At 33.4% G+C, this 27483-nt stretch overlaps 3 protein-coding genes across 3 annotated transcripts in view; 2 read left to right on the plus strand and 1 right to left on the minus strand.

The window, feature by feature from the left end:
* LOC132751481 (poly(A)-specific ribonuclease PARN-like) overlaps window positions 1–27483 on the minus strand; it is a gene marked incomplete at its 3' end in the record, with an annotated part of 58919 nt that overhangs the window by 25942 nt on the left and 5494 nt on the right. Inside the window, 3 exon segments of the mRNA XM_060741649.1 lie at window positions 23341–23579; window positions 24590–24671; window positions 26170–26237. Of these exon segments, the coding sequence (XP_060597632.1) occupies window positions 23341–23579; window positions 24590–24671; window positions 26170–26237 (389 nt within the window).
* LOC132751483 (E3 ubiquitin-protein ligase TRIM71-like) lies at window positions 8193–10182 on the plus strand. The gene has a single exon (XM_060741652.1). The coding sequence runs from the start codon at window positions 8220–8222 to the stop codon at window positions 9954–9956; it is 1737 nt and encodes a 578-aa protein (XP_060597635.1). The 5' UTR covers window positions 8193–8219; the 3' UTR covers window positions 9957–10182.
* Window positions 11918–18213, plus strand: LOC132751482 (E3 ubiquitin-protein ligase TRIM71-like). The gene is made up of 2 exons (XM_060741650.1): window positions 11918–12140; window positions 15286–18213. The coding sequence occupies exons 1-2, from the start codon at window positions 12119–12121 to the stop codon at window positions 17037–17039; spliced, it is 1776 nt and encodes a 591-aa protein (XP_060597633.1). The 5' UTR covers window positions 11918–12118; the 3' UTR covers window positions 17040–18213.

The following is a 27483-nucleotide window of genomic DNA, read 5'->3' on the forward strand; positions in this document are numbered from 1 at the left end:
AACTGTAAGTTATTTTTATTTATTTTTTTCTTACTTAACATTTATGAAAGTATTTCTTTTTTTTTATATTTTTTATATATTTTTTTCATTTTCTATTTATATTATATTCATAAAGGTAGTTCAAAAAGTTATATGTTAAGATGAGCCAAACTATTTCTAGTAAATTAAACTAAAAAAGCGAAAAATGTACTAAGATTCTAAGAAAGTTAAAAGATTCAAGTACACATGTAATAATTTACATGTTATGTGCGATTGATGACTGACTTTGCAGTATTTATCATTTAGTTCTACTGGGTGGCTTACAAAGTCTGAGGGCCATTTTTGCATATTTTAACCTCTTTTTGTAATTTACATAGACTGAAAAAGCCGTTTGCAATGGGTCAATTCATTTCTTGAAGTTCATTTCAAAATATTTTACTTTTAAATACAACTTCAAAATTTTCATAAAAACTAGCATAAACCTGGAAGGCCTTTGCTATAGATACATAATTCATAGACATAATAGGGGGATATAAATTTCCTTTAGCCATATTTCATGATCTTATAATATCATATATGATACCAAAATATTATAAGTGGAAAAAGTTAGCAAGGTAATTTTGAGGAATAACAAGAATTTGTAACAGAGTTACCAACGTCCCCAGCCTCCGGGAAGTTTTATATGAAGCATAAAATTGTGCTATTTCAAAAGATTGAGGTATGGATCTAAGGACTTTCAGTCCAAAATTATGATCAATGCTAGATCTGCAAATGCAACAATAAATTTATTAAAGAAATAAAATGAATGTTAAGCTTTGACCTCTTAGTGTGACCTTGACCTTGGAGGTAGGGGTCCAGGTGTTGTGCATGACATATCGTCTTATTATTGTAACTATTTGTACCAACTATTTTCAAAATCCCTTGAACTATGAAGAAGTTATAGATGGGACACAAAATATACCCTCTAACAGACTACAGTCGACATCGTACTTGCGTCCACCTTTATTAAGCGACTTTTTTATTAAGCGGCCGCATAAAATCCCTCCCGTTGATTTTTACTATATAAGTTAATTCCATTAAACGACGATTTTATATCGCGGCCAGCGGCCACTAAATGTTGGCCCAAATGTACAAAATTAAGTGTTAAAGTATCTATTAAACGGCCGTGACAAACAATCGTCCCTACAGTCATTCTCATCTGTGTAATCAGCGAGTAGGTTTGATGTGTACAAGCAAACAAACAAATATTTTTCATGGTCATTGGTCTAAAAGTATCTATTAAACGACCGTCACAAATAATTGTCGTTTATAAATGAATTGAATAACAATTGCAATCATTTCAGAATGGGAAAGAAAGAAACAATTTTTTGGTTTTATTGTGACATATTTTGTCAGAGCAATAACGTATCACAACACCGCATCTGCACAGTTTTGTCATGTGCTAAGAGTGACCTCCCTTCCAGAAAATCAAATCGAAAATGACGTCGGAACGAGCGAAAAAATGACAGACAACTAATAAGACCGGATAAATTGAATGAGGAAATCGTGCATGGAATTGAGTCTGAGTAACTAGCAAATGTCATCGTTTGTAGTCGAAATAAAATCGTGAAACGCAGCTTGTGGGCTAAACATTACAGAACCGAGCCTTTCATTGCTGATGGTGTAGGTGCTCATCTGATGCTTTATAAAATACATGTAGTACCCCATGAAATATGACCCTTCGACAAAAAATATAAAAAAAAACCTTATTGAATTTGAAATCGGGGTAGTGTGAAAACTAATTGCTGAAAAAAGTCAAGAAGTTTAAAACTCATTGCATGAAAAATTTATCTTGAGCTCTGGCTGATGATTCGAAAGTATGCTCAGCAGGAGATGTGTATGAACATATTAACAATATAAGACAATATGTTTTTTTTTCATGGTCAAAATGACCTGTTGATAGTATTATGAGCGTAGATCACATTTGTACACAAATTCCTACTATTTAACAAAAACAAACACATATTGATGACTTTTTTTTAAAAAGACATAAATGTAATTATGAAACTGTACATTGTAATACATACATAATATTGTACAGTTTTGGTTTTATAAAAAAGATGTTATTATATCTATGACTTGTAATATAAAAAAGTCTCGAATTTTCCAGAATTCTATTGAGAGACCACTTTATTAAGAGACCACTTTTTGGCAGTCCCTTGAGTGGTCTCTTAATACAATGTCGACTGTATGTTAATCTTTGACCTGGAGGTAGGGACCCATGTTCTGGGCCTGACATATCGTCTTATTATTGCGATTATTTGTGCAAAGTATTTTTAAAATCCCTGGACTGGACATAAAATATACCCTATAACTGACCATGTAAATCTTTGACCTTAACATGTGGCCTTGACCTTGGAGGTAGGGACACTGGTGTTATGCATGACATATCATCTTATCATTGTGACTATGTGTGCCAAGTATTTTCAAAATCCCTTGATCTATGAAGAAGTTATGGATGGGACACAAAATATACCATATAACAGACTCTGTTAACTTTTTACCTCTAAGTGTGACCTTGACCTTGGAGGTAGGGGTGCAGGTGTTGTACTTGACATATTGTCTGATTATTGTAACTATTTGTGCCAAGTTATTACAAAATCCCTTGAACTATGAAGAAGTTCTAGATCTGACACAATATATACCCTTTAACAGACTATGTTAATTTTTGACCTCTAAATGTGACCTTGACCTTGCAGGTAGGGATGCAGGAGTTGCGCATGACACATCATCTTATGATAGTGACTATTTGTGCCAAATTATTACAAAATCCCTTGAACTATGAAGAAGTTTTCTATTCAAAACATATCCAATAACAGACTATGTTAATCTTTGACCTCCAAGTGTGACCTTGACCTTGGAGGTAGATGACCAATTGTTGTGCATGACACATTGTCTCATTATTGTGAACAATTGTGGCAAGTATATACAAAATCCCTTCAAAGATAAAGTTATAGACCGGACACGATATATACCCTCAAATAGACAATGTTGACCTTGAATGAGCAAGTGTGACCTTGACCCTGGAGGTAGGAGTTGTTGCGCATGATACATCGTCTTATTATAACAAACATTTGTGCCAAGTTATTTCAAATTCCTTTGATAAATGATAAAAGTTATGGACCGGACACGAACGTGTGACGGACGGACGGAGCTTTATTTCTATATCCCCCTTTTTTCGTCAAGACGGGGGACAAAAATATGTGTTATAATCAGTTAATCACACAGCAACATAACATGCCTCTAAATATCCCAACATTGTTTCACTTATAATTATTGCATGTTGTATCATTATATGTGTTACTATTCTTGTGTATAATTTCTTAATATAACACATGAATTAAGGATAACTTCCTAAATTTCTTACAGAAAATAAAATTATTTTCATAAAATTTCTTTTTTATTATTCTTCTCAAATACAAATTGCTGTGAGAGTCTTGAAAACAGAGACAATATATAACAATGTTCTATGTCGAAAACAAAGTAAATTTCAAGTAACTGAATTTAAAACACAAACGGACAGTCTCCAAAGCAATTGTCCTCTCCTCTGAATATCATCAGTTTGTGTGGGATGTTTACATTTGTCTCCAATTTAGCAGAAAAATCACATTCTTCATTATTCTGGAAAATATTTTAATGAAATTTATTTACATGTACATAATCTACATTTCCAACACTTGTTAAGTATTTGATTGTTCTATTCAGATAGGTATTCACAGATATTTCAAGGGATCAACATAATATAATTATCCTTATAAGTTAAATACAGTACTTATATTAGACCAACCTAGAAATGCAGTTAATGCAAGGTTATAATTCAGTTAAATTTTTCAAGTGAGAAACACATGCTGGTTATTTAAAGGCTTATAATTGCTTCCTCTGTGATAAATCTTTCTTTACAGTTCTGATATTGTGAATAACAGCATAAGTGGACTGGTTGACATAATATATATATTATGTAACAATTTACCAGACAACACATTCCAGTCATATATATCTTAATACACTTCTAACATCATCAGGGCTATGCACTTTCTTACCAAAGTTGGTTTGAATCCGTAGCTAAGACTTTTGTACTACACAACATTATGTTTTGACAAAGTGTCAGGCCATCATTGTTTTTAACAATAATATAATATAGAATAATTTGATTAACAGTTACAACTCATTTGGAAATTTGGAATTTAAATATTGTCCGCCTATCGTATTGTTAAAGGAAACAAACCTCAACGATCTGTATCAACATCCCCTTCCAGGGGCGTACCTCGGCCTATTATGAGTGTACGCCAAGTGGCACGGTTTTTGGCAGAAGGATCGCCAGATAACTATATATCAAATATAGCTATACAATGTGCTATAACTAAGGATTTAGGGGATATTTAAGCTTATTGTACTACTATTGTCTTTATCTACAGTTATGAAAATAACATAAAGTACATATATTGAATGTAAGAGAAATACTGCGAATTCATTTATATCCGTGGGCATGAAATTTCATGGTTTTATCAAAACGGGCATTTTGTGGGTTCTTAAATTCATGGATTTTCAATTTCTTGTAAAAAAAATAAAATAAATAACCTAATGCAAAGTAATCTTACACTTAATCGCCGCGCATTTTACTTACCGCGTGTACATATCTTTACGTACGATTGATTACACAAAAAACGGCGGGAAAAAGGCCGATGCATGTTTGTAATACTACTATATAGAATAGAGACATGGCAAGAAGTATTTGTAGGAATAAAATTTCGTCAGACCTTAAATTCGTGGATTGACTTACCCACGAAAAAAACACGAAAATTCGTGCCCCACGAATAATAATGATTTTACAGTAGCACGAAGTGTACACTGTTTTAAAAATCACACTTTTTAACAAATAAAATAAAAATCAGTCTATGGAGGGGCACAAAACTTTGACAGGACAAAGTTAGGTACATGTCAAGCATTGCCATGTGTTTAATGTTGCACTTTCATTTTACTTTTTAATTTGAATATAGGCCTGAAATGTAACACCTTTTTTTCACCTTTATTCAAAAATTCGTAGCAGTTTTCCGGACCTTTTTTTATTTTGAATATAATTCAGTACCATAAAGCAATGTTAATGATAAAGATGGTTTTGTCAGACAAACAGAACCTCCCAACCCTTTCCGTGTTGTCTGCAAAAATATTTTCCGAAATATTGATTTACCTAAAACATGGGGTCTGTCAGTTATTCGGTATTCCGCATGGATTTTCAAACTAGAATTCCCCAGGTGTTGCTTATTTTTGAAAGTCGAAAGTTCTCTTATGTAACTTTAAATAACAGGTAAAACTTCAAAACATATAAATCGTGGTACTATTTTAAGTGTTGTTTAGCATAGAAAACAAATGTATCTCTGATTGATGAAGTATAATGTGGATGCATTACTGGTAAAAATAGACTGTACTTGACAAAAATGATAAACGTCCAGAAAACTGCTAGGGGATGGAAACTGCTAGGAAACCAGTAATGATTTTACAGTAGCACAAAGTCTAACGTGTACACTGTTTTAAATAATTCAAAAGTTATTTGCTTTTAGAAAAACAAAACATAGCCAGGTGTCTCTCTGGTAAAAATCATGGGTTTAATTTCCTTTTGAAACAAGTTTAGTTTTTTCTTTGTTATTTTTCTTTTGTTTCACCTTACATTAACATGAGATATAATCAAGGAAAATATGCTTTAAAATGATCTGTATGACTTTAATACAAACACAACAGCTTATATGTTTAGTGTAACAAAAGTTATCATATTCACAGCTAAAATGTAGTATCCCACGATCATTTAGCTTCCTTAAAATATTTTTTAATGCGTAATATGTCAATGTTGTAGACAATAAATATTGTCTTTTAACATTTTTGTTCTCAACATCTATGTTTTAAATATTTAAGTATAAAAATATTATCTAGTGATTTATTTTGTAAATACTGGTATTCTTTTTTACGGTCAAATAAACAAAAGTTAAATTTGGTTTGTGACAATGGATGTTGGCAATAGTTCGCTGCAAAGATTCACAGTGTCAAAACTATTCTACATAATTTGAAATGAATATAAGTTGAATGAATATTACTAACTTAACATTCGAATAAGGTAACATCCTAAGCATACCTGTCAAATTCATTAAAAGCTACAAATATGTTGATGATCTACGTCCAAATTTATTTCATTTTTGATTTTTTTTTTTAACTTTTTCTTTTTATACGCCCGTGCGTATTGGTGAATCACTGGCTTCTTATTTCTGTAAATATTTTGATCCAGTTTCTGTAGATCTATACAGCAGTTCAAAGCGTCCAGCACTGCTTGAAACAACAGTATACTTAGATCTACTCGCTATCCTATTTAAATATAAAGAAACAAAATATATCATTTAAAGAACTACACACACAATTTATAGCATCTAATTAACCCCGACTGTTAAGAAAAATCTACATTCTCACATATCTACTCCTTGTAAAATGAATAGAGACACGTTATGCCATTGTGAACTACAACAACATGTCGACTTAGTTCTATATTGTAACTAAACCCATTTAATAAAAATAAAATTTATGGATACTAATGAAGTATATGTTAATTAAAGTTTATACCGTATTTTTCTTCAATTTTAAGTGTAGAGATATAATAATCTAACTTCAGCTTGCGTTTCGCCGACGCTTACTTATTGTTGTTGTACTTGAATTGCTGCCCTCGTGCGAATGCTCATTATGACATCACAAATTGTCACAATTCTACTTTTAGACACGTTCTGAATAAGAACATTCGATGAACGCAACTGTTCATATTATGTTCCACTTTATAATGTTTTAATTATTAAAGCATCATTACTTATTGAATTGCGTAAATCTAACATCAGTTACAATACATTGACCAAAAAAACTTACCCAAGTACTCAAAAACTCAAATACTTTCATGTTGCCTAGTCAGAAGGACTACCATTGAACACAGGTGTTCAACTCGTACATAGAACGCCCTTGCTAAACATAGGTATTCAAAATATAACGCGCAATGTTCCAAAATTAAACAAGTGTGAATGCATTCAATGTTCTCCTTATTTACAACGGTAATTTTGAAAATCGTTCTCTATTACAGTTGTATATCCGAAGCACTAATCAATTTTTTTCTCCACGATCTTGGTATGTGCTCGTTGTTTAATAATTAAGTTGCATATTTTTGTAAAAAAGTAGCACCTAATGCATAAATTCACAAAGTTAATGCCATGTCTGAAGTTCTGAAATCTTTGTCTGTTGCGACAAAGACTGTAAGGTCTGGTCAAAGCAAAATAACTTGAATAACAAGATATAAAATTTAAATGATTGGTATACTTAAAATAAATTCAAGACAAAGACAGAGGTAAAGAAAAATATCTTCGTTGGGCGGAGAATATGTCCATTTAAATATTGGTGAGAATTGCATAATGTTTGAATGATTTTGAGGACAAACTGTTCTGTTAGTTTACTAATAGCAAAAATATGTCTGTAATATTAATTACTTTATGAAAAAAATGAAAAACATGCCTAAAGATATTGACATCAGGGTTAACATGACATTAATTTAAATGAATTTACTATTATATTAAATAAAAATTGAATTATTCAAATTTGGTGGGACAGACTATAGGCATATGAAAAACCATTATTATATGATTGTATGTCCTGGAGACTTTAAAATCTATATCCATTATTTAGACATACATATATATTTATAAGAAGGATTAAGCATAATATGCACTATTTACAAGTGACATTCACAGCGACACTGATCACTCCCACTACACTATAGTCTAGTTTAATCAGGATGATAACGCTTTATCGGAAACGCGTGCTTAATTCATAAGTGGGGCTTAATATGCTAAGTGTTCTATCCCATGATTCAAATTATCCAATAAATATTTTTATGTATTGATACAATAAATATTTTTAATTATACAATATATATTTTCAAATATAGAACATACATATAGAAAATTATCGCACACAAATATTTTTTATGATGAGCAAGTATTCAGTAGGATTGAATAAATATTATTGTATAGAGTATAGAATTAGAGATATACAATATAAATATTGGATTTAGACCAAAAAATAGATTTACTGATTTTTGAAACGTTTAACATGCCATAGGTATGTGAGCCTCAAATTATATAATGCTTAATACTTTGGTGATTTGAACATTTCAGGTTAATTTAATGATGGCCGTGCCTGGAAAAAAGGCATCTGAAAAGGCAACAACTCTTTCTCAAGGTTGTGCTGAAGATTTTGAAGTTTACTGTCAGCCATGTGACAGAGATGATGTTAGACAACCTGCCTTTGGATACTGTGTGGACTGTAAGGAGCATTTATGCCAAGCATGTTTCATCACCCACAGGAAACCTAAACCATCACAGCATCATCAGCTTCTTGACAAAGAGCACATGCCCATGAAACAAAACCTTCAGATTGCATCAAAATCTACTCCTACTAAAAAAGCTGACAGTCTAACAATGCCGTGTTCTAAGCACACAAAAGAAGTGATCAAGCTGTATTGTCATAAGCATGATGCACTGTTGTGCAGTGTATGTGCTGCCCTTCAACACACACCACCATCCTGCCATGTAGCCTACATACCTGATATATCACAACAGACTTTAGACAGCAATGAGTTCAACAAAACTTTGAAAGACCTGGACCAAATGACAGAAAAATGCAGCAAGGTTACAAAAGATCAAAAACAAAGGGTAGCTAAATCAACAACTTCTCTTGAAGATGCTATTACACATATAGACAACTTCAGAGAAGAGATTAATAAAAGAGTAAATGAACTAGAAAAAGAGGCTAAAGATACAGCAACAACAATCCAACATGACAACAACAAAAAGTTGACAACAACAGAAACAACATGTGAGAATCTTGTCAAATCTCTTCAAGTGTCTGCCGACTCACTCAAACATCTCAACACGAACAAGAAAGCTGATCAACTGTTTACTGAACTTAAAATAGCTCAGCAACTGATTAAAGATAGCGAACAAGGAATATCACAACTACCAGCAGTTGAAAATACTCATGAATATGTCTTTGAACCAAACAAAGCCATCCTAACACTCCTTCAGAATGAGAAATCATTTGGAACTATGAAACATAAAAATCAAAAACAGTCAGCTGAGCCACCAAATCAATCTGAAGCAGCAATAAAAAGCTTTGGACATATCTTAATTGGATTTGGTTTTATTTCGGGATTGGCTGTTTCTCCTCCAAACCATTTATTTGTAGCAAGACGTGATGACCAATCAATTAAAATGATAGACCTAGAAGATATTGAAAAAGTCATTCAAAAACTATCATTTAAATCAGGACCCTGGGATTTAACAGTAATCAACAAAGATACAATTGCTGTTACAACACCATGTATTGGAAGAATTCAGTACCTTTCCTTCTCCTCCAATACCCTCTCACTGAAAAGTAAACTGAAAGTTGGTGGCAAATGTTATGGTATCAGTCATCATCAGGGAAAACTTGCAGTAACTTTTTTACATCCTGGTAAACTCCATATCATGAACTTAAAAGGTGTCATACTCAATAAAGTGGAAAAAGATTCAAATGGTGAAGATATCTTTGGTGAACCTGAATATGTTGATACAAACAGTCAATCAATCTATGTATCTGACCATAAGAAGTCAATTATGTGGTTTAACTGGCAGGGGGAGATGATAGGCAGGTATGATTTAGGTAAAACCCGTCGTAGCATTGCACTGTTAGAAGATGGGTCCCTTTTAGTTAGTGATTATTCTAATAGTATCATATATAGAGTAAACGTTGACTGTAAAATAAAAGAGTATCAATTTGTACAAAGCTCACTTGAGGCCATATGTTGGTGTCCAGAAACCAGTACACTTTATAATAGTGGGCAAGATCGTCCCTTTATCAGTTGGTATAAAATGAGCTGGTAAATGATGGGGGCATGACAACATATGATCAGGTTACAAACTGGTTCACTGCAATTTTTCTATACTTTTAAATGAGCATAAAATGTGACACACAAAAATATTGACATAAGAAAAAAGTTCTCATATACTTCTATTTGACAGTGTCAGTTTTAGACTGTTCATATATTGTTTTGTGCCAGTGGTGACATTTCACATACTGTGTAAACTGTTAAAGTCATGATTAGTTGGATAATGGATGATAATTAGAAATGAATGTCATTTTTTTTTTACTGTAAACACATGTATTTTAAGTGTGCCAATGGAGATACTGTATATGTTCTGTTAACAGTTAATCAAAGGGAGAAAACACAATGTACGTTTGATATCAACTACAAATGAATGGGTGTCACTTTTTGACTGTAAAATACATGTATATTATTTGTTGTGCCAATATTGTATAATTATAATCTATTAACAGGTGATCAAAGGGAGAAAACACAATACACTGGAGCTCCGTTATAGTGCTCATGTTGGGGTCCATGATCTCAAGACAGCGTTGTAACGAGTTACTTTTTATAACGCTCATTTTGTAATTATAGCGAAAATATCGCATTACCCCACCCACCGCCGAAACATATAAGCTTGTTAGTGGAAATGATTGTTTACTTACCTATCAATGGATATCAGTCCAAACTTTTTTATATATTATTATTTATTATTTTGTAAAGCATTACTGAATATGTTTAATATAAACATGAAATTTACGAATTAAAAATATAAACCACAAATGTATAATTGTTTATAAATTTCCAGTAAAACAACGGTGTTAAAGTGAGTTATGTGTAGTCATGAAAATTGATACCGAGTTGATGGGACTAAATTAATCGTCTTTCCTGCTGTCTCTTGTGAAAAGATCAATCATCTTCAACAACTTTTTTGCTGATAGATCGTAAGTGCATGCTTTTTAAAATTAATTGTACGCTTGTGTGATTTACTCAACTCTTTGGTGTTTGCATGTTTTAGCTAACAGTTTGATACCTGACTGATCAACTGTTCAATATGAACAAAAGAGCGGATTAACGCTTACCTGTGTATGACTTTACACCTTCTGATCATGAGTGACGTAATTATGACTGTTTATTGCACATGACTGACACATTGAACAAGCGTTATAGTGGATAAGGTGCGGTATTGATATACATGAAAAAAAAATATAATCGGCGAAAAATACTTTTTTTTTTTTTTTTTTGGAGCCAAGGCATATGAGCGTTGTACTGAGATTAGCGCTATATCGAAGAGCGCCTTTATCGCGGCTCCAGTGTATATATTTGATATCGGCTCGAGTCTAGGAGTGAATAAGTGTCACTTTTGCAATATTAATATATTTATCAGTCAGATATTTCATCATTCTCTTGATAGTTGGTCAAAGGGAGAAAACACAATATATATTTGATGTCAACTAGCAATGAATGGGTGTCACTTTTGGACTGAAAACATATTATTTAAATATTTATTATTCTTTTAACAGTTGATCAAAGGGATACAACACAATATATATTTGATAACATTACAACTACTGGTATATCATTGTGTTTATGATGCCCAGAGATTACACATTACTGATTACATATATGTATAACAGATTATCATATATGGCATAAAAGAGATTACACATTACTGATAACATATATGTATAACAGATTATCATATATGGCATAAAAGAGATTACACATTACTGATTACATATATGTATAACAAGACTATCATATATGGCATAAAAGAGATTACACATTACTGATAACAGCAGGGTATAAAGTTTGCTTGCAGACACAACTGTAACAATACCTCTAATTGTTTTTTAATAAAAAAAAAGTTGAGCTAAAAATAGCTTTCTCAGGGAAATCTAAATCACAATGATGGTGAAACAAATACATTGCCAATCAGATCTACATGCAAGGAAGTAACTTAAGTAGATCTGAACTAAAATCAGATTGTCCTTTATGTATCATAGGAAATGGTTTTGAATTGTGTTAGTTAGAATAATGATCAAGTACTTGTGATATAAATTCCTGCTACAAAATTTGTCCTTTTAACACATTTTGCTTTTCAAGGAAACTTACAACAGTCGTCTTTAACATTCAACTTGGTAGGGACATTATATTTTACTGATAATAAAACTAAATCCTATGGTTCATACGTATAACAGTGGTAAGTCATTTTTATTTTCATTTGTTTCACCATTTACATTTCTATTATACATGTTTACATAGATGCTTAAAACAGTAATATGAACCTTTAGGACCATACAAATCTCTATGTCTCTAGTCATGTTACACAGTGAACACTCCAACTTGATAGGCGAACTCAAACAGGGTCACGTAAGACAGGAATCAATGAATACAGTGCGTCACTATGGCAGTTTTGACTGTATCTTCATTGCTTACATGCTATACTGCACCCTGTTTAAATGCTTACCTCCTTATCAGACTCATGGGCCTTGGCTTTGTCCCCCCCACCACACCCCCAAAAAAACTGGTATTTTTCAATTGCCATAAAATATTAATAAAACATGTACATATACATGTATTATGTAACACATGCAGTAACACTTGTTTATTTTATCTGGCCTGTACAATAAATAATAATCCACAGCTTGGCCTTAATCTGCTCATTTTGTTGATGATCACTTTCATGACAATCCCAAAGTCAAAGCTGTGACAAATTGAGTTACCAACAGAATTATAGGCCAAAATGACTGTCTGTCTACTCAAATGCATTTTGGGCTGCCTCAACTTAGAAAACACTCTTTCTTGTTTATGATAAAACCAACAAAGGCCACTGCCTGGTAGGGGCATTGCTGTACTTTTTTAATTTTTTCTACACACAAACAACTAAACAGTTTAAACAAATCTTTTAAAAAACTTTAAAAAAAAATATTTTTTCCTTTTTTTATTTTAATGGGCCTGTCAAGTCAAAATTGTTGTTTGATCTAAGTATGATTTATTTCTGCAAATAGATAAAAAATACAATGTAAGAAAAATTAAATAATTTAAAAATCAAGCTCATAATTATCTAAATTATTCAACATATTGGTTTGGTCAAAAGTCTTGTTTTGTCCATGCATAAATCAAATCCATGCATAAATAACAAAATTAACTTAACAAAAATTAACTAGAACTATCACTAAATGTGATTAATACCCCCACAAGACTGCTTCGGAAATGAGGATGTTACTAGTAACAGAATACCTTGTAAAACAATTGAAATATAGAGTTATGGTTGTGGGCAATTAAAGAAAGTTGTGGTTCTTGTATGTTGCATTTCCTTTCAATGTGGTTGGCCATTGATGAAGTTTAATTGAATTACTCTGTAATAAGTCCAGAAAGACAAAGAAAAAGGAACAAAGGGCAATAACTCTATAAATACTGAAGATAGAGTTATAGTTCTTGTGCACTGCACTTCCTCTTATTGTGCTTGACCATTGTATGAAGTTGTTTTGAATTCCAACCAGTATGTTTTAAGTTATGCTCCTGACAAGGAAAAGTATCAAAGGGCAGTAACTCTGTATTTTGTCAAAATGGAGTTATGGCTCTTGTGCACTGTACTTCCTTTAAATGTCCTTGATAACTGTATGAAGTTGTATTGAATTCCAAACAGTAGTTTTCAAGTTATGCTCTGAACAAGGAAAAGTAACAAAGGGCAATAACTCTGTAATTAGTCAAGATGGAGTTATGGTTCTTGTACACTGCACTTCCTCTCAATGTGCTTGACCATTGTATTAAGTTATATTGAATTCCAACCATTAGTCTCCAAGTTATGGTCCGGACAAAAAAAGCAATGGAAAAGTAGCAAAGGGCAATAACTCTGTAATAACTTTAGATAGAGTTATGGTTTTTGTGCACTGCACTTCCCCTTATTGTGTTTGACAATTGTATGAAGTTGTTTTGAATTCCAACCAGTAGTTTTCAAGTTATGCCCCGGACAAGGAAAAGTAACATAGGGCAATAACTCTGTAATTAGTCAAGATAGAGTTATGGTTCTTGTGCACTGCACTTCCTCTCAATGTGCTTGACCATTGTATGTAGTTATATTGAATTCCAACCATTAGTCTTCAAGTTATGGTCAGGACAAGGAAAATGCAACAGACGTCTAAATGCAAAGGACGTCTGGACCGACCGACTCAGCAGCCCGCCTGCCCGACCGACCCACCACCAGGTGACTCCTATATTCGCCCCCCCCAAACTTCGTTTTTGGGGGTATAAATAGTCATCCAATTATAGAAATTATCAGTGAAAATTCAATTATTTAACCTTCAAGGTCAAGGTCAAACACAAGTAAAGGTCAAATTGAGTCTGACACACATTATGGTCTTTACCTAAGAGATGTTGTGTTTCAATATGAAGTAAATCCGTAAATAAATAACAAAGTTATAGCCAGTTACTGCAAAGAACAAGAGAATTTCATTAATGACCTTGACAGTCAAGGTCAGTTAAAGGTCAAAGTCACATCTAAATTATTCAACATGTCTGTTTGGAAGAAAGTCTTGTTATGTGCAAGTAGAATTCAAATTCCTACGTAAATAAACATATGACAATTTAACCAAAATGCAATAATTTGACCTTCATGGTCAAGGTCATTTAAAGCTCAAAGTCAAAGTCAGTTCAACCTTTTAGAAGGTCTTGTCCAAAAGGTTCAAGTATGAAGATATCCATTTATAAATTACCAAGTTATAATTGAGGTCATAATTGAGCCATTGAAAGTCAATTTGTGTTTGATACACATGAATGTCTTATCCTAAAGAATGTATCTAAATTTGAAGTCAATCCATTCATAAATTACCAAGTTATAGCCATTACAGCAATAAAGAATAAAATTTAAGTTATTTGACCTTCAAGGTCAAAGTCATTCATGAGTGAATGTCAAGGTCTTACTGGTTAACTTGAAGGACTATCCTAAAAGATTGTTGTGTTCACGTTTGAAGACAATCCATTCAAAAATAATAAAGTTAAAATCAAGCAAAATTTAGATATTTGACCTTGAAGGTCAAGGTCATTTTTGTATGAAGGTTTAGTTTAATCTAAGGTTTAGTCTGGCCTACTTGGTGGTTGCAATTCTGATGCCTCAACCCTACAGGTAACCCCTCACCTTGGATCTTTACATAAGTGTTATAACGGAGGAAGGTTTTCAGTTTGCTAATTCATTGATATGACTGAGAGTTGAGATGGGTTAAAATGTGTTATATACCCAAATTAAAAATGTACAATTAAAGTACAACTAGAATCAAATACATTTTTAAAATCCATTCATCAAATAAGTCTATGCGAGTAAATTATTATAATGCTTAATATTATAGGTGAACATTTCGGATTAGATATGGCTGTGTGTGGAAAAAAGGCATCTGAAGAGACAACAACTCTTTCTCAAGGTTGTGCTGAAGATTTTGAAGTTTACTGTCAGCCATGTGACAGAGATGATGTTAGACAACCTGCCTTTGGATACTGTGTGGACTGTAAGGAGCATTTATGCCAAGCATGTTTCATCACCCACAGGAAACCTAAACCATCACAGCATCATCAGCTTCTTGACAAAGAGCACATGCCCATGAAACAAAACCTTCAGATTGCATCAAAATCTACTCCTACTAAACAGGCTGACAGTCTAACAATGCCGTGTTCTAAACACACAAAAGAAGTGATCAAGCTGTATTGTCATGATCATGATGCACTGTTGTGCAGTGTATGTGTTGCCCTTCAACACACACCACCATCCTGCCATGTGGACTACATACCTGATATATCACAACAGACTTTAGACAGCAATGAGTTCAACAAAACTTTGAAAGACCTGGACCAAATGACAGAAAAATGCTGCAAAGTTACAAAAGATCAAAAACAAAGAGTAGCTGAATCCATAACTTCTCTTGAAGATGTTATAACACACATAGACAACTTCAGAGAAGAGATTAATAAAAGATTAAATGAACTAGAAAAAGAGGCTAAAGATACAGCAACAACAATCCAACATGACAACAACAAAAAGTTGACAACAACAGAAACAACATGTGAGAATATTGTAAAATCTCTTCAAGTGTCTGCCAACTCACTCAAACATCTCAACACGAACAAGAAAGCTGATCAACTGTTTACTGAACTTAAAATAGCTCAGCAACTGATTAAAGATAGCAAACAAAGAACGTCACAACTATCAGCAGCTGAAGATATTGATGAATATGTCTTCGAACCAAATCAAGCCATCCTAACACTCCTTCAGAATGAGAAATCATTTGGAACTTTGAAACATAAAAATCCAAAACAGTCAGCTGAGCCAACAAATCAATCTGAAGGAGCAATAAAATTCTCTGGTAGTGTCTTTGTTAGAGGAGATTTGAGAACGGGATTGGCTGCTTCTCCTCCAAACCGATTATTTGCAGCAATTCATGAGAAACAATATATTGAAATGATAGACATAGAGATTGGGCAAGTCATTCAAGAACTATCACTTAAATCACAACCCTGGGATTTAACAGTAATCAACAAAGATACAATTGCTGTTACAATACCAGATAGTAAAAAAATTCAGTACATTTCCTTCTCCTCCAATACCCTCTCACTGAAAAATAAACTGAAAGTTGGTGGAAAGTGTCATGGTATCAGTCATCATCAGGGAAAACTTGCAGTAACTTTTTTACATCCTGGTAAACTCCATATTATGGACTTAAAAGGTAATGTACTTGAAAAAGTGGGAAAAGATTCAAATGGTGATGATATTTTATGGGAACCTAAATATGTTGATACAAACAGTCAATCAATCTATGTATCTGACAGTAAGAAGTCAATTTTATGGTTTAACTGGCAGGGGGAGATGATAGGCAGGTATGAAAGCCGTGATTGTCGTAGCATTGCACTGTTAGAAGACGGGTCCTTTTTAGTAGGCGATCATTGGGGAAAATTCATATATAGAGTAAGCGATGACTGTAAAACAGAAAAGAAGTATGAAATTCAATTTCCATATGAGGTCATATATTGGTGTCCAGAAACCAGTACCCTTTATACAAGTATGCATGAAGATTGGGGATGTATCTATTCATATGATCTAAAATTAATATAGCTGCAATCTCATTGGTCTAAAAGGAGAAAACACAATGTACATTTTATATCAATTAGAAATGAATGGGTGTCACTTTTTGACTGTATAATACATGTATATTATCTGTTGTACCAATATTGTATAATTATGTTCTATTCACAGTTGATCAAAGGGAGGCAACACAATATATATTTGATATCAACTAGAAATGAATGGGTGTCACTTTTGGACTATAAATATATTATTTAAATATATTATCTATTTTGTAAACAGTTGGTCAAAGGGAGAAAACACAATATATATCAACTAGAAATGAATGTGTGTCACTTTTTGCCTGTAAAATACATGTATATTATCTGTTGTGCCAATATTGTACAACAGACTTTCATATTATATACGGCATAAAATACCATGGTAACACACAATTCTTTCTCTTTATATTGTATATATATCTATATCTAAGTGTACTGTGTATACATATGATAAATATCAAATGATTGCAATGTTCATTAATACTGATATTCTTGTGTAATAGTTTAAGTGTGTCCAAAATGTTATCAATGAAGGTTCTATGAAAACTGTGGATGTTTCTAACAGATCATAAATTTCAGCTTTCCATGTTTAAATGTCGAAATCTGCTTAAGCGGGCGCAAGGGGGCACAGATGGTAGTTTTCAATTACCACAACCTTCTATGAACAGATTCAATAAAACAAAACCTGCAATTGAGTACCTTCATTAAAGATGCGCTACATAAAATAATTGATGGTGATCTACAAGTTGTAACCTAAATAGTTTATTATTTCTAACCAAAAATGATTTGTGACAAACTCAGTGGACAAATTAAGCTAAGCAGACCAAAGATGACCATCGAAGCAAGTCGAGTACCAAACATAAAGAAATATTGAAGTATATACATGTTTGATGTTTATATTATATTTAGAAATTGTATGTTGTTATACAGTTTATACAAAGGGAGACAACACAATTCCTGATTTAGTGTATAAAGAATTAGAATTTTTGTCACATACAAAACAACATGGTACATAATTTTTATGACTTTGTATTTTTAGTTTTTAATTCTTAAGGCTCTAAATTACTTTTTTTTTTTCATCATTCATAAAAATGAAAGATTGTTTGTATATGACTGTTAGTTTGATAGAATAAATATGTTGAATCTTTTTCATCATTGTCTTATGTCTTATTTTACCTTGCAGTGCTGTTATTTGAAGTGACCATTTATATTAACAACGGTGGGTCATACATATTAGTAGCATGTTCTGGATCAGTAATTTTTCACTGTTTCAAAAGTTTCTGGGCAGAATTTCATTGTCTACTTTTGGGCACAATACCATAATACAAAAGGTACCCTTTACAGATACATTAAGAGTAAAAAATCTTGATGGAAGCCTAGAAGAATGTTTTATGCCAAGTCTGGAAATGAATTGTCTTGATAATAATGTTCATAAAGGCAATTACTTATTCAAAAAGTTTATATTACATAAAAATTCTTATTTGAACAATATGGAAGGAGTGCACACAATTAAGTTTAATGACTACAACAGCATTATAGTTCATAACAAGAGGTGTTGGTTGGACAACACGCTCGACTATTCTTAGTGCTTGAAAGTAAAAGAACCTTGATAATGTATGATTTTCTAAGTTAACAAAACGGCAATTTTTTTCTTTAAATCCATGTTACAGTTATAGGCCTTGGAGAGAGTCCTATTATGCTCTCAAAGAAGAGTATAAAATTTCAACATGTTTCATAGCCAGATGTCAATGGAATATGAAAATATCTAAGGTGGTATGCAAACTTTAATGTAAATTCTAAGTCAAAAAGGGGGCATTATTCTGTCAAAATGCTTGATAGAGTTTCCACCTCTTGTCTACAGAATGGGGGCATAATGGTGAACAAATGTGCAAAGTTTCAAAGCCTTACTTCAATGGACTTTGTAAATATTTGAGGTCTTACAAAAACTTTAACATAAATTCTAAGTTGAAAAAAGGACATAATTCTGTCAAAATGCTTAATAGAGTTGCATCCTCCTGTGTACACATTGGGGAAATGATGGTGAACAAATGTGCAAAGTTTCATAGCCAAATGTAAATGTGAGAATTTCAAATTTTATATTTTTTAGGCCTTTTGACCTTGGTGGAGGGTTAATTATGGCTGTACAATTGGTTAAAAAGGCATCTCAGAAATTATCAATAACTCTGTCTATAAGTTCTGCTGTAGATATTAACTAGAACTATCACTAAATGTGATTAATACCCCCACAAGTCTGCTTCGGAAATGAGGATGTTACTAGTAACAGAATACCTTGTAAAAGAATTGAAACAATAGACGTTGATGTTGTGGCAAAAGATATGTAGGTTCAGTTATTGTTTGTATCTCTTTTCTATATTGTGGTTGGCCTATTGTATAAGTAATTCGTAATTACTCGTTAAAAGCCAGAAAGACAATAGAAATAAGAACAAAGGTACTTAATATACTCTATATATACTGAGATAGAGTATTTATTTCTTTTGCACTCTATTTTCCTCTTATTGTTGCTTTTTTTGACTCATTGTTTTATGAAGTTGTTTGAATTCTTCTTCTATATCATTAAGTTTATATTTTATGTCTCTCTGTATCATAGTGAAAAGTATCAAAAGCTCTTTTTTTTTAGAGTTATATCTCTACATAAGAGTAGCCCTCACCACCCTTTATGTCCTACATACGGGCCTTGGTGTGAAGATGTACTGAATTCCAAACAGTAGTTTTCAAGCACATTGAGAGGAAGTGCCGGCAATATGCACAACAAGGGATGGTAATGATCACTCGTGAAATTTCATTGAAATCCCACCAGTAGTTTGACCTGTGATAGCCTTACAGGATTTTCTATTTTAATCTCTGGCAGCCATTTTGTGCAGCAAAGCAGAACATGGCGTGATGCGCACAACTAGATGAATTCCTGTGAATTTTGGTGAAAATCCCACTAGCAGTTTGACCTGTGATAGCCGAACAGGATTTTTCTATTTTAATCTCTGGCAGCCATTTTGTGCAGCGCAGCAGAATATGCAGGCAATATGCACAACTAGGGATGGTAATTATCACTCATGTGAAGTTTCATTGAAATCCCACCAGTAGCTTGACCTGTGAAAGTCTGACAAGATTTTTCTATTTATAGCTCTGGCAGCCATTTTGCACAGCAAATGGGAACATACTGCGATATGCACAACTAGGGATAGTACTGAACACTCAAGTTTTCATTGAAATGCCATGAGCAGCTTGACTGGTGTAAGCTTGACAAGATTTTTCTATTTAAAGCTCCGGGGGCCATTAAGTGCAGCAGAGTGGAACATGCCGGCGATATGTACAACTAGGGATGGTATTGTTCACTCCTGTGAAGTTTCATTGAAATCCAACCAGCAATTCTATCTGTGAAAGCCGAAAAAGATTTTTCTATTTATAGCCCTGGTGGCAATTTTGTGCAGCAAAGTAGAACTTGCTTGCAATAATTATGCACAAGTAGGGATGGTACTGATCACTCTTGTACAGTTTGGTTGAAATCCCACCAGTAGTTTGACCTGTGAAGGTCTAACAAGAATTTTCTATTTTATGCTCTTGCAGCCATTTTGTCCAGCGAAGCAGAATGTGCTGGCAAAATGCACAACTAAGAATGGTACTGATCAATCCTCTAAAGTTTGGTTGAAATCACACCAGTAGTTTGACCTGTGAATGCTGGACAAGATTTTTCTATGTTAAACTCTGGCAGCCGTTTTGTGCAGCGATGCGAAATGTGCCGGCGATGTGCACAGATAGAGTTGGTACTGACTACTCCTGTAAGGTTTTGGTTGAAATCCCACAAGTAGGTTGACCTGTGAAGGGCGGGCAAGATTTTTCTATTTTTAGCTCTGGCGGCAATTTTTTGCAGCTAAGCAGAACTTGCCGGTAATGTGCACAACAAGGGATGCAGTGATGTTTCTCACTTAATTGGGAAGAGGCCTTAATGACTTGATTTTGGGAAAAATTATCGCTAAAACTGCTAATTTGGGAAGTAAAAATGCAGGTTTAAGTTCAGATTTTAAAGAAAATTTCAATTGGGAAGAGGCCTTTTAACAGAGTCTGTAATATAAGTTGGAAAATCACTGGGATGGTACTGATAACTTCTGTGAAGCTTGTTGAAATCCCACCAGTAGTTTGACCTGTGAAGGCTGAACAAGATTTTCTATTTTTAGCTCTGTCGGCCATTTGTGCATAGAAGCGGAACGTGTGGGTGATGTGCACAACAAGGGATGGTACTGATCACTCCTGTAAAGTTTGGTTGAAATCCCATCAGTAGTTTGACCAGAGAAGGCTGGACAAGATTTTTTCTATTTAGCTCTGGTAGCCATTTTGTGCAGCGAAGCGGAACGTGTTGGTTTTTTTCACAACTAGGGATGGTACTGATCGCTCCTGTAAAAGTTGATTGAAATCCCACCAGTAGTTTGACGTGTTAAGGCTGGGGAAGATTTTTCTATTTTCAGCTTTGGTGGCCATTTTGGGCAGCGAAGGGGAATGTGCCAGTATTGTGCACAACTAGGGATAGTACTGATCACTCCTGTAAAGTTTGGTTGAAATCCCACCTGTGAAGGAGGGACAAGCTTAATGTGGATGGACAATCGGATGGACATGCCATTTAAATGGACGCATGGGCCATTTCCTTTGTTATTTTCTTTTGTTTAATAGAGGGCCATGGCTCCTTATTCTATTATTACGGAATGAACTTTATTGTTGTCTTTTGTTCTGTTTACAGTTACGTGGCCCCCTACTTCTCTTTAACAGCCTGGATGGACAGACAGATGGACAGACAGCGATGGCAAAAACAATGTGTCTCCCAAAAATGTTGGGAAACATAATTTTTTTGCAATGCAAGGGGTGACATTTTGAGATGTTTTTACAAAAGATCAAAGGGAGACAATACAATTTATATTTGAAATTCAATGGTATATCATTGTATTATTGAGGCTGCATGTTTTGATTTTTGTTTGTTTCATTGGCTTTTATATCACACCAATACAGAAGAGGTCATATGACAACTTCCAAGCTTTACTGGTGGAGGAAGAACTTGTGTGCCCCTTTATGCACTATTTCAGGCAAAAATGGGAACCTGAGTAGAACCACTGACGTTCTGTAAGCTAGTTGGATAGCATTATCACATAAAAGAATTCCAAGACCTACACAGATGCTAGGCAAGAGGTTATAAGTAAATGACCTTATCCACTCCGCCATGGATGTCCCATATTTTGGATCACATACATGTATGACAGACTATCATAAACATACATGTGAACTCTCCCACTTTTAGCAAGAGACTCCCACTTTTTGCAGCCATATTTTCAAAGATTTTTCTTAAAATAAGGAGTATTTTCACAAATTTAAGAAATCTCCCTAGTTTGATGTCAGAACTTTCTTCTTTGTTTATTGCAAATTCTAAAATCTCCCTCGTTTTGAGGAAAAATCTCCCGCTTGATCCTTGAAAAAAGTTCACATGTATGCATAAATGGTATATAATACCATGGTCACAATCATATCAATCAAATTATGATATGTGTGTATAATTGTATGTTGATTAGCAAATAATGTATACATGTAGAATAAGTCTGAAGTGTTCGTAAAGTATTTTCTTGTATAACAGTTCATCTGTGTCACATACACATAGCTTTAATAGGAATCAAATGGCTTAATAGGCAATACAGGTTGATAACTTCTAGCATGTTTATACACTTATGCAGACTAGTTAATACATAAACATGAGATGTGTCCATAAGACAATTGTACCCTAAGATTTACTCTCTTCATAGTCGTTGTACCGTGGCCTCTAAATGCTTGCAATGTTTTCGTTTCTAAGCCAGTTAAAACGCATCAGTATTTATCAACAATATTCAAAGAGGACCATTTAAGACTACAAGCTAATTCTGAAGTAGTTTTGAACATTAACATCAGAGGAAAAGCAGTGTCTATTCTAGGAGGGGCGATGGGGGGATTCACCCATATTTTTGAGAATTCCCTTCTATTTTTTTAGAGACAGGGGAAAAATTTTACATAGAGAAAGAAGGGAAAAAATCAACAAATGTAATAAATTCTCACTTTTCGATAAAAATTCCCCGTTTTTCGAATCCTAGAACAAACACTAGGAAAAGATATATGTGAGAAGGGAATAGCTGTCACCTGTTACTGGATGCATTATTACCCGTCTATCCTAAAATCTCACGCGACATTTTGACTTGGGTAAGCTAAAAAAAACAAACAAAAACAACAACACTTTACAGGTAGCAGGTAATAACATCAGCACTTACAAGATGTCATCTACGAAATCTTTCTGTTCTGGAGGAATATCAACTGGTCCTTTGGAGATCCCACCTGGGTGCGAGCCTCCACTCGGAGATATAAATGCTGGCGATGCAAACACTTCATGCTTCTTCACTACCTGCTCTTTTAGCCTGGCTTCATCTGCAGGCCTCAAATAAGTTATACCATCTCGTATCCATTTGTTAAAGTCAAACCCTTGAGACATTAGAAAATCCATGCTTGAACTCTAAAAATTAAAACAAACAAAAACACCATATAATTATGCTAAATAGAAACAAGACGGTCATAATTCTGTCAAAATCCATGTTAAGAGTTATAGGCCTTACCCAGTGGCCTCATATCATGCTCTCAAATTAGTGTGTGAACTTTCAATCCATTCCCCATTCCTTTTAGTTGTTTAGGAGATTCCAACTTGCACTCAAAAAATTTAATATATAGAGCTTGAAATGTGTCCTTAAAAAACATTGGCGAATCCAGCTACAAAGCTCATTTTTTCTGTGATAGTTACAACCATCTTTCTCATCAATAGTAAGGGCTGAGAAATACAGCAAAGTAAAATATTTTCGATTCATAATAAAAAAAGTTCTCCCCTTCCAGACAATAATTTAAAACATATAGCTTTTGCTACAGCATGCATTATTTGATTTAAATGCATTCAAAATGCATGAAATGAAAGAAAAATCACACTGATGACTAGTTACAAATCTACACATATAGATTTGAACCTGGTTTATAATTCGTGTGGCAGGAAATTCAGTTCATCCAAATATATGTACTAGGATGACCTCAACATCAAGACGTTAACATTTCTATTTTTTTACTTAAATGACTGAATTTTGGCCACTTTGACAATGGTTAAGAACAACTTAGCACATGTTACGGCAATAAAACCTGTCCATCTACATTAACAAAGCATTTTATATAAAGTTTGTTAGGCCAGAGCATGGCTTGAAAACAGCTGGTACTGAGCATGAAAAGAAATGAGCCGCACCATGACAAGACCAACATAATGCGTTTGCCACCAGCATGGATCCAGACCAGCCTGCACATTCGCCCAGTCTAGTCAGGATCCATGGTGTTCGCTTACAAACCTATAACAAGTAGAGAAAACGATAGCGAACAACATGGATTCGCATATGCCCAGGCTGGTCTGGATCATTGCTGGTTGCAAACGCATTATGTTGGTTTTGTCACAGCACAGCTCATTAATGTCAATAAATTTAAATGTTTTCTAACCTGACACGTGAATCTCACATCTGGAGCAGCTCTTGAGAAAGGTCGTGGAAATATGTAGAAATTGAATGGTTTGGCTGTATACCTGAAAATAAAATTACTTAAAGTAACTCCACTGAGGTCCAAAAGCCGAAAACATTAAATTTGATTTTTTACAATGTTAAACTTAGACACTTACAACAGAAAGTTATACTAAAGACAATTAAGAAATATACTCGGAAATAAATTGAAAATTGCTTTTAATGCTCTTCTTAGCCTGATTTGATTGCAACGTTTTTCAGTTTTAGGTCATTTTTTAGAATAAGATAATTATTCTAGAAAATGGAGTGAACAATTGATCTGAATTTTTTAATACAACTTATTGGTCTAGACCTACATCAGATGGAATATTAATCATGAAAAATTGTTTCCAGTCCCGTCATGACAAAAAAACCTCAGTGGAGTCCCTTTAAATGACATGTGCATATTTCTTTCTTTTGTGTGTATTGAATTTGAAGTTTATATCATTATTTAGAAGGTTGATTTTGTTTGATTCTATTACTTGCTCTAACCACTTCTCTGCAATAATCTGTCAACTGTTTGGATGCGGTCACAAACTGCAATCTACACTAGCTACCAAGCAAATGTGGAAGTTGATTAAACCCACACATCAAAATTTTAGAGAGTGGACAAAACCCCACACATGAATGTTATAGAGTGGACAAAACCCCACACCTTTAATTCTATAGACTGGACATAACCCCACACTTTTGATTACTAATTTGTAGAGACCTTTGATTTGACAATAAAGTTAAATGTTTAATGTTAATCAAGATTTATGAATGTTTAACCTTTAATGTTTTATTCAATAGTTTGTAATATTTGAATGTTTACACTATGACTTTGATTAATTTGTATAGTCTATTACCTTTCAATCATATTATATTGTATATTAAAATAAAATGTAATATACCATTAATTATCATGATCAAAGGAATTGTATAAAATGATTAAACTAAGTATAATAATGTATCAAACTTTAGTAAATACTTTGTTTTGTTCTTTTCTTTCAAGATCAAAATCATATGAATTGTATGGTTTATAACAAATAATTAGAAAATGTGGGGTTATGTCCACTCTATAAAAATCATTTGTGGGGTTTTGTCCACTATAAAAGTTTGAGGTGTGGGCTTTTGTTCTACATTCTGCAAATGTATATCTAATTTGGATTTTTGTCAGTTGTGGAAAATTACATAATTGACTTGTTATGATTTAATGCCAGTAAGATTAAAGTTAACAATCTTTAATACAATTAATATAAGCAATACAATTAATCAACTTTCATGATATGGAAAAATAAATGAGCCGCGTCACGACAAAACCAACATAATGGGTTTGCGACCAGCATGGATTGACTGCATCCGCGCAGTCTGATCAGGATCCATGCTTTTCGCTTACAAACCCTATTACAAGTAGAGAAACTGATACATAAAGCATGGATCCTGAACAGACTGCGCGGATGCGCAGGCTGGTCTGGATCCATTGTGGTCGCAAACCCATTATGTTGGTTTTGTCGTGACGCGGCTCAAATTTGGTTCACTTACTTTTTTGTATTCCCATCATAACTGAATGCACATAACCCAAACTGTATTAACATAAAATCACATGATCCCTGCAATAAAAAATAATCGAAATTACTAGAATGTCATTGTCAAAAAATCCACCTGTCATCAACTTACATGTAAGATCCTGAATTTTGTGATGAAAGACAGCGTGCTTGACTATTAGTAAAACAAAAGCCTGGTTATTGTCGAATTTTCTTAATTCAAAAAGGCCGATAATTCTGTCAAAATCCATGTTAGAGTATAGAGCCTTGGGTAGTGACCACTTATTGTGCTCTGTGACCACTTATTGTGCTCTGAAGCAGGTAAGTGAAGTTTCAACCCATTCCTTTCAGTAGTTTTGGAGATACTAACTTGCATGCAAAGATTTTACCAAAATGCTACGCCAATGCCAACAGCTTGAGTACAATAGTTCCACCTCTTCTTCAAACAGTCGAGCTAACAACTCATTTATACACCTGATAAAATATTTCCATAATCCTGTCTAGAGCTGTCATTGACTCAGTGCAAAGCATATTGACGATACATCAATATCGGTTGACACATACTGGCAATACACCGATATATATCTATCAATACTCTTATTTTCATGTACATGTATATAAAACTTTTCATATCTGTTTAAATGATTTTAGTAAAAGTAAATGTTCTGTTCATGCAAATATGTTGTGTCCTGTCTCTAATGAACCTTTGCATGATTGTTTAATTCTGACTATATTTTGTCATCACTACTATGAAATGTGTTCATTATAAAACAACAGCTTAGTGTTAGACATGGCCACTTGCTTTTGTATATGTTTTTAGTGAATTTTCATAATTTATAGACATTTAAATATTAATAAAAATAATCGATTTTTTTCAAATGTATACAATTGTTGATTGACAGAAAAATATCAACGATACATCGATATAGTCACTCTAATCCAGCCACAGTTACTTTTATGATGCTACACTAGAACTAACCTGAATAACCACATCATAATTTCTATAAATAATTGAAAGATTAAAATGGTAAAGGACAAGTGGCATTCGTCATTCATTCTGGTTTTACAATTCACAATAGATGAAGTTACTGAAAATATGTGCCACAAATCCAAAGTTCTCTAGCTGGACATTTTCTTTTTTTAAAAGTTTTTTTTCTCTTTTTTTATAAAGTTAATAATAAGATGGTGGTCTTACCTAAGAAATAAAAAAATGTTTGTATTAAAAGCCCATTCCTTACAGAAAATGACACACAAACATACACAATTTTCAATATAAATCTTAATTAATTAAGATTCTAACTATTTCTGTACA

This window comes from Ruditapes philippinarum, unplaced genomic scaffold, assembly GCF_026571515.1.
Source record: "Ruditapes philippinarum isolate M1 unplaced genomic scaffold, ASM2657151v2 ctg15781_1_1_1_1, whole genome shotgun sequence".
Lineage (NCBI taxonomy): Eukaryota > Metazoa > Mollusca > Bivalvia > Venerida > Veneridae > Ruditapes > Ruditapes philippinarum.

What these genes read in the sequence shown, in the direction of transcription:
- LOC132751483 (XM_060741652.1), top strand. Translation starts at nt 8,220, where the DNA reads ATGATGGCCGTGCCTGGAAAAAAGGCATCTGAAAAGGCAACAACTCTT.
- LOC132751482 (XM_060741650.1), top strand. Translation starts at nt 12,119, where the DNA reads ATGGTTCATACGTATAACAGTG. An exon ending in GGTTCATACGTATAACAGTG is followed by an intron (nt 12,141 to 15,285) that starts GTAAGTCATTTT and finishes TTAATATTATAG; the next exon opens with GTGAACATTTCGGATTAGAT.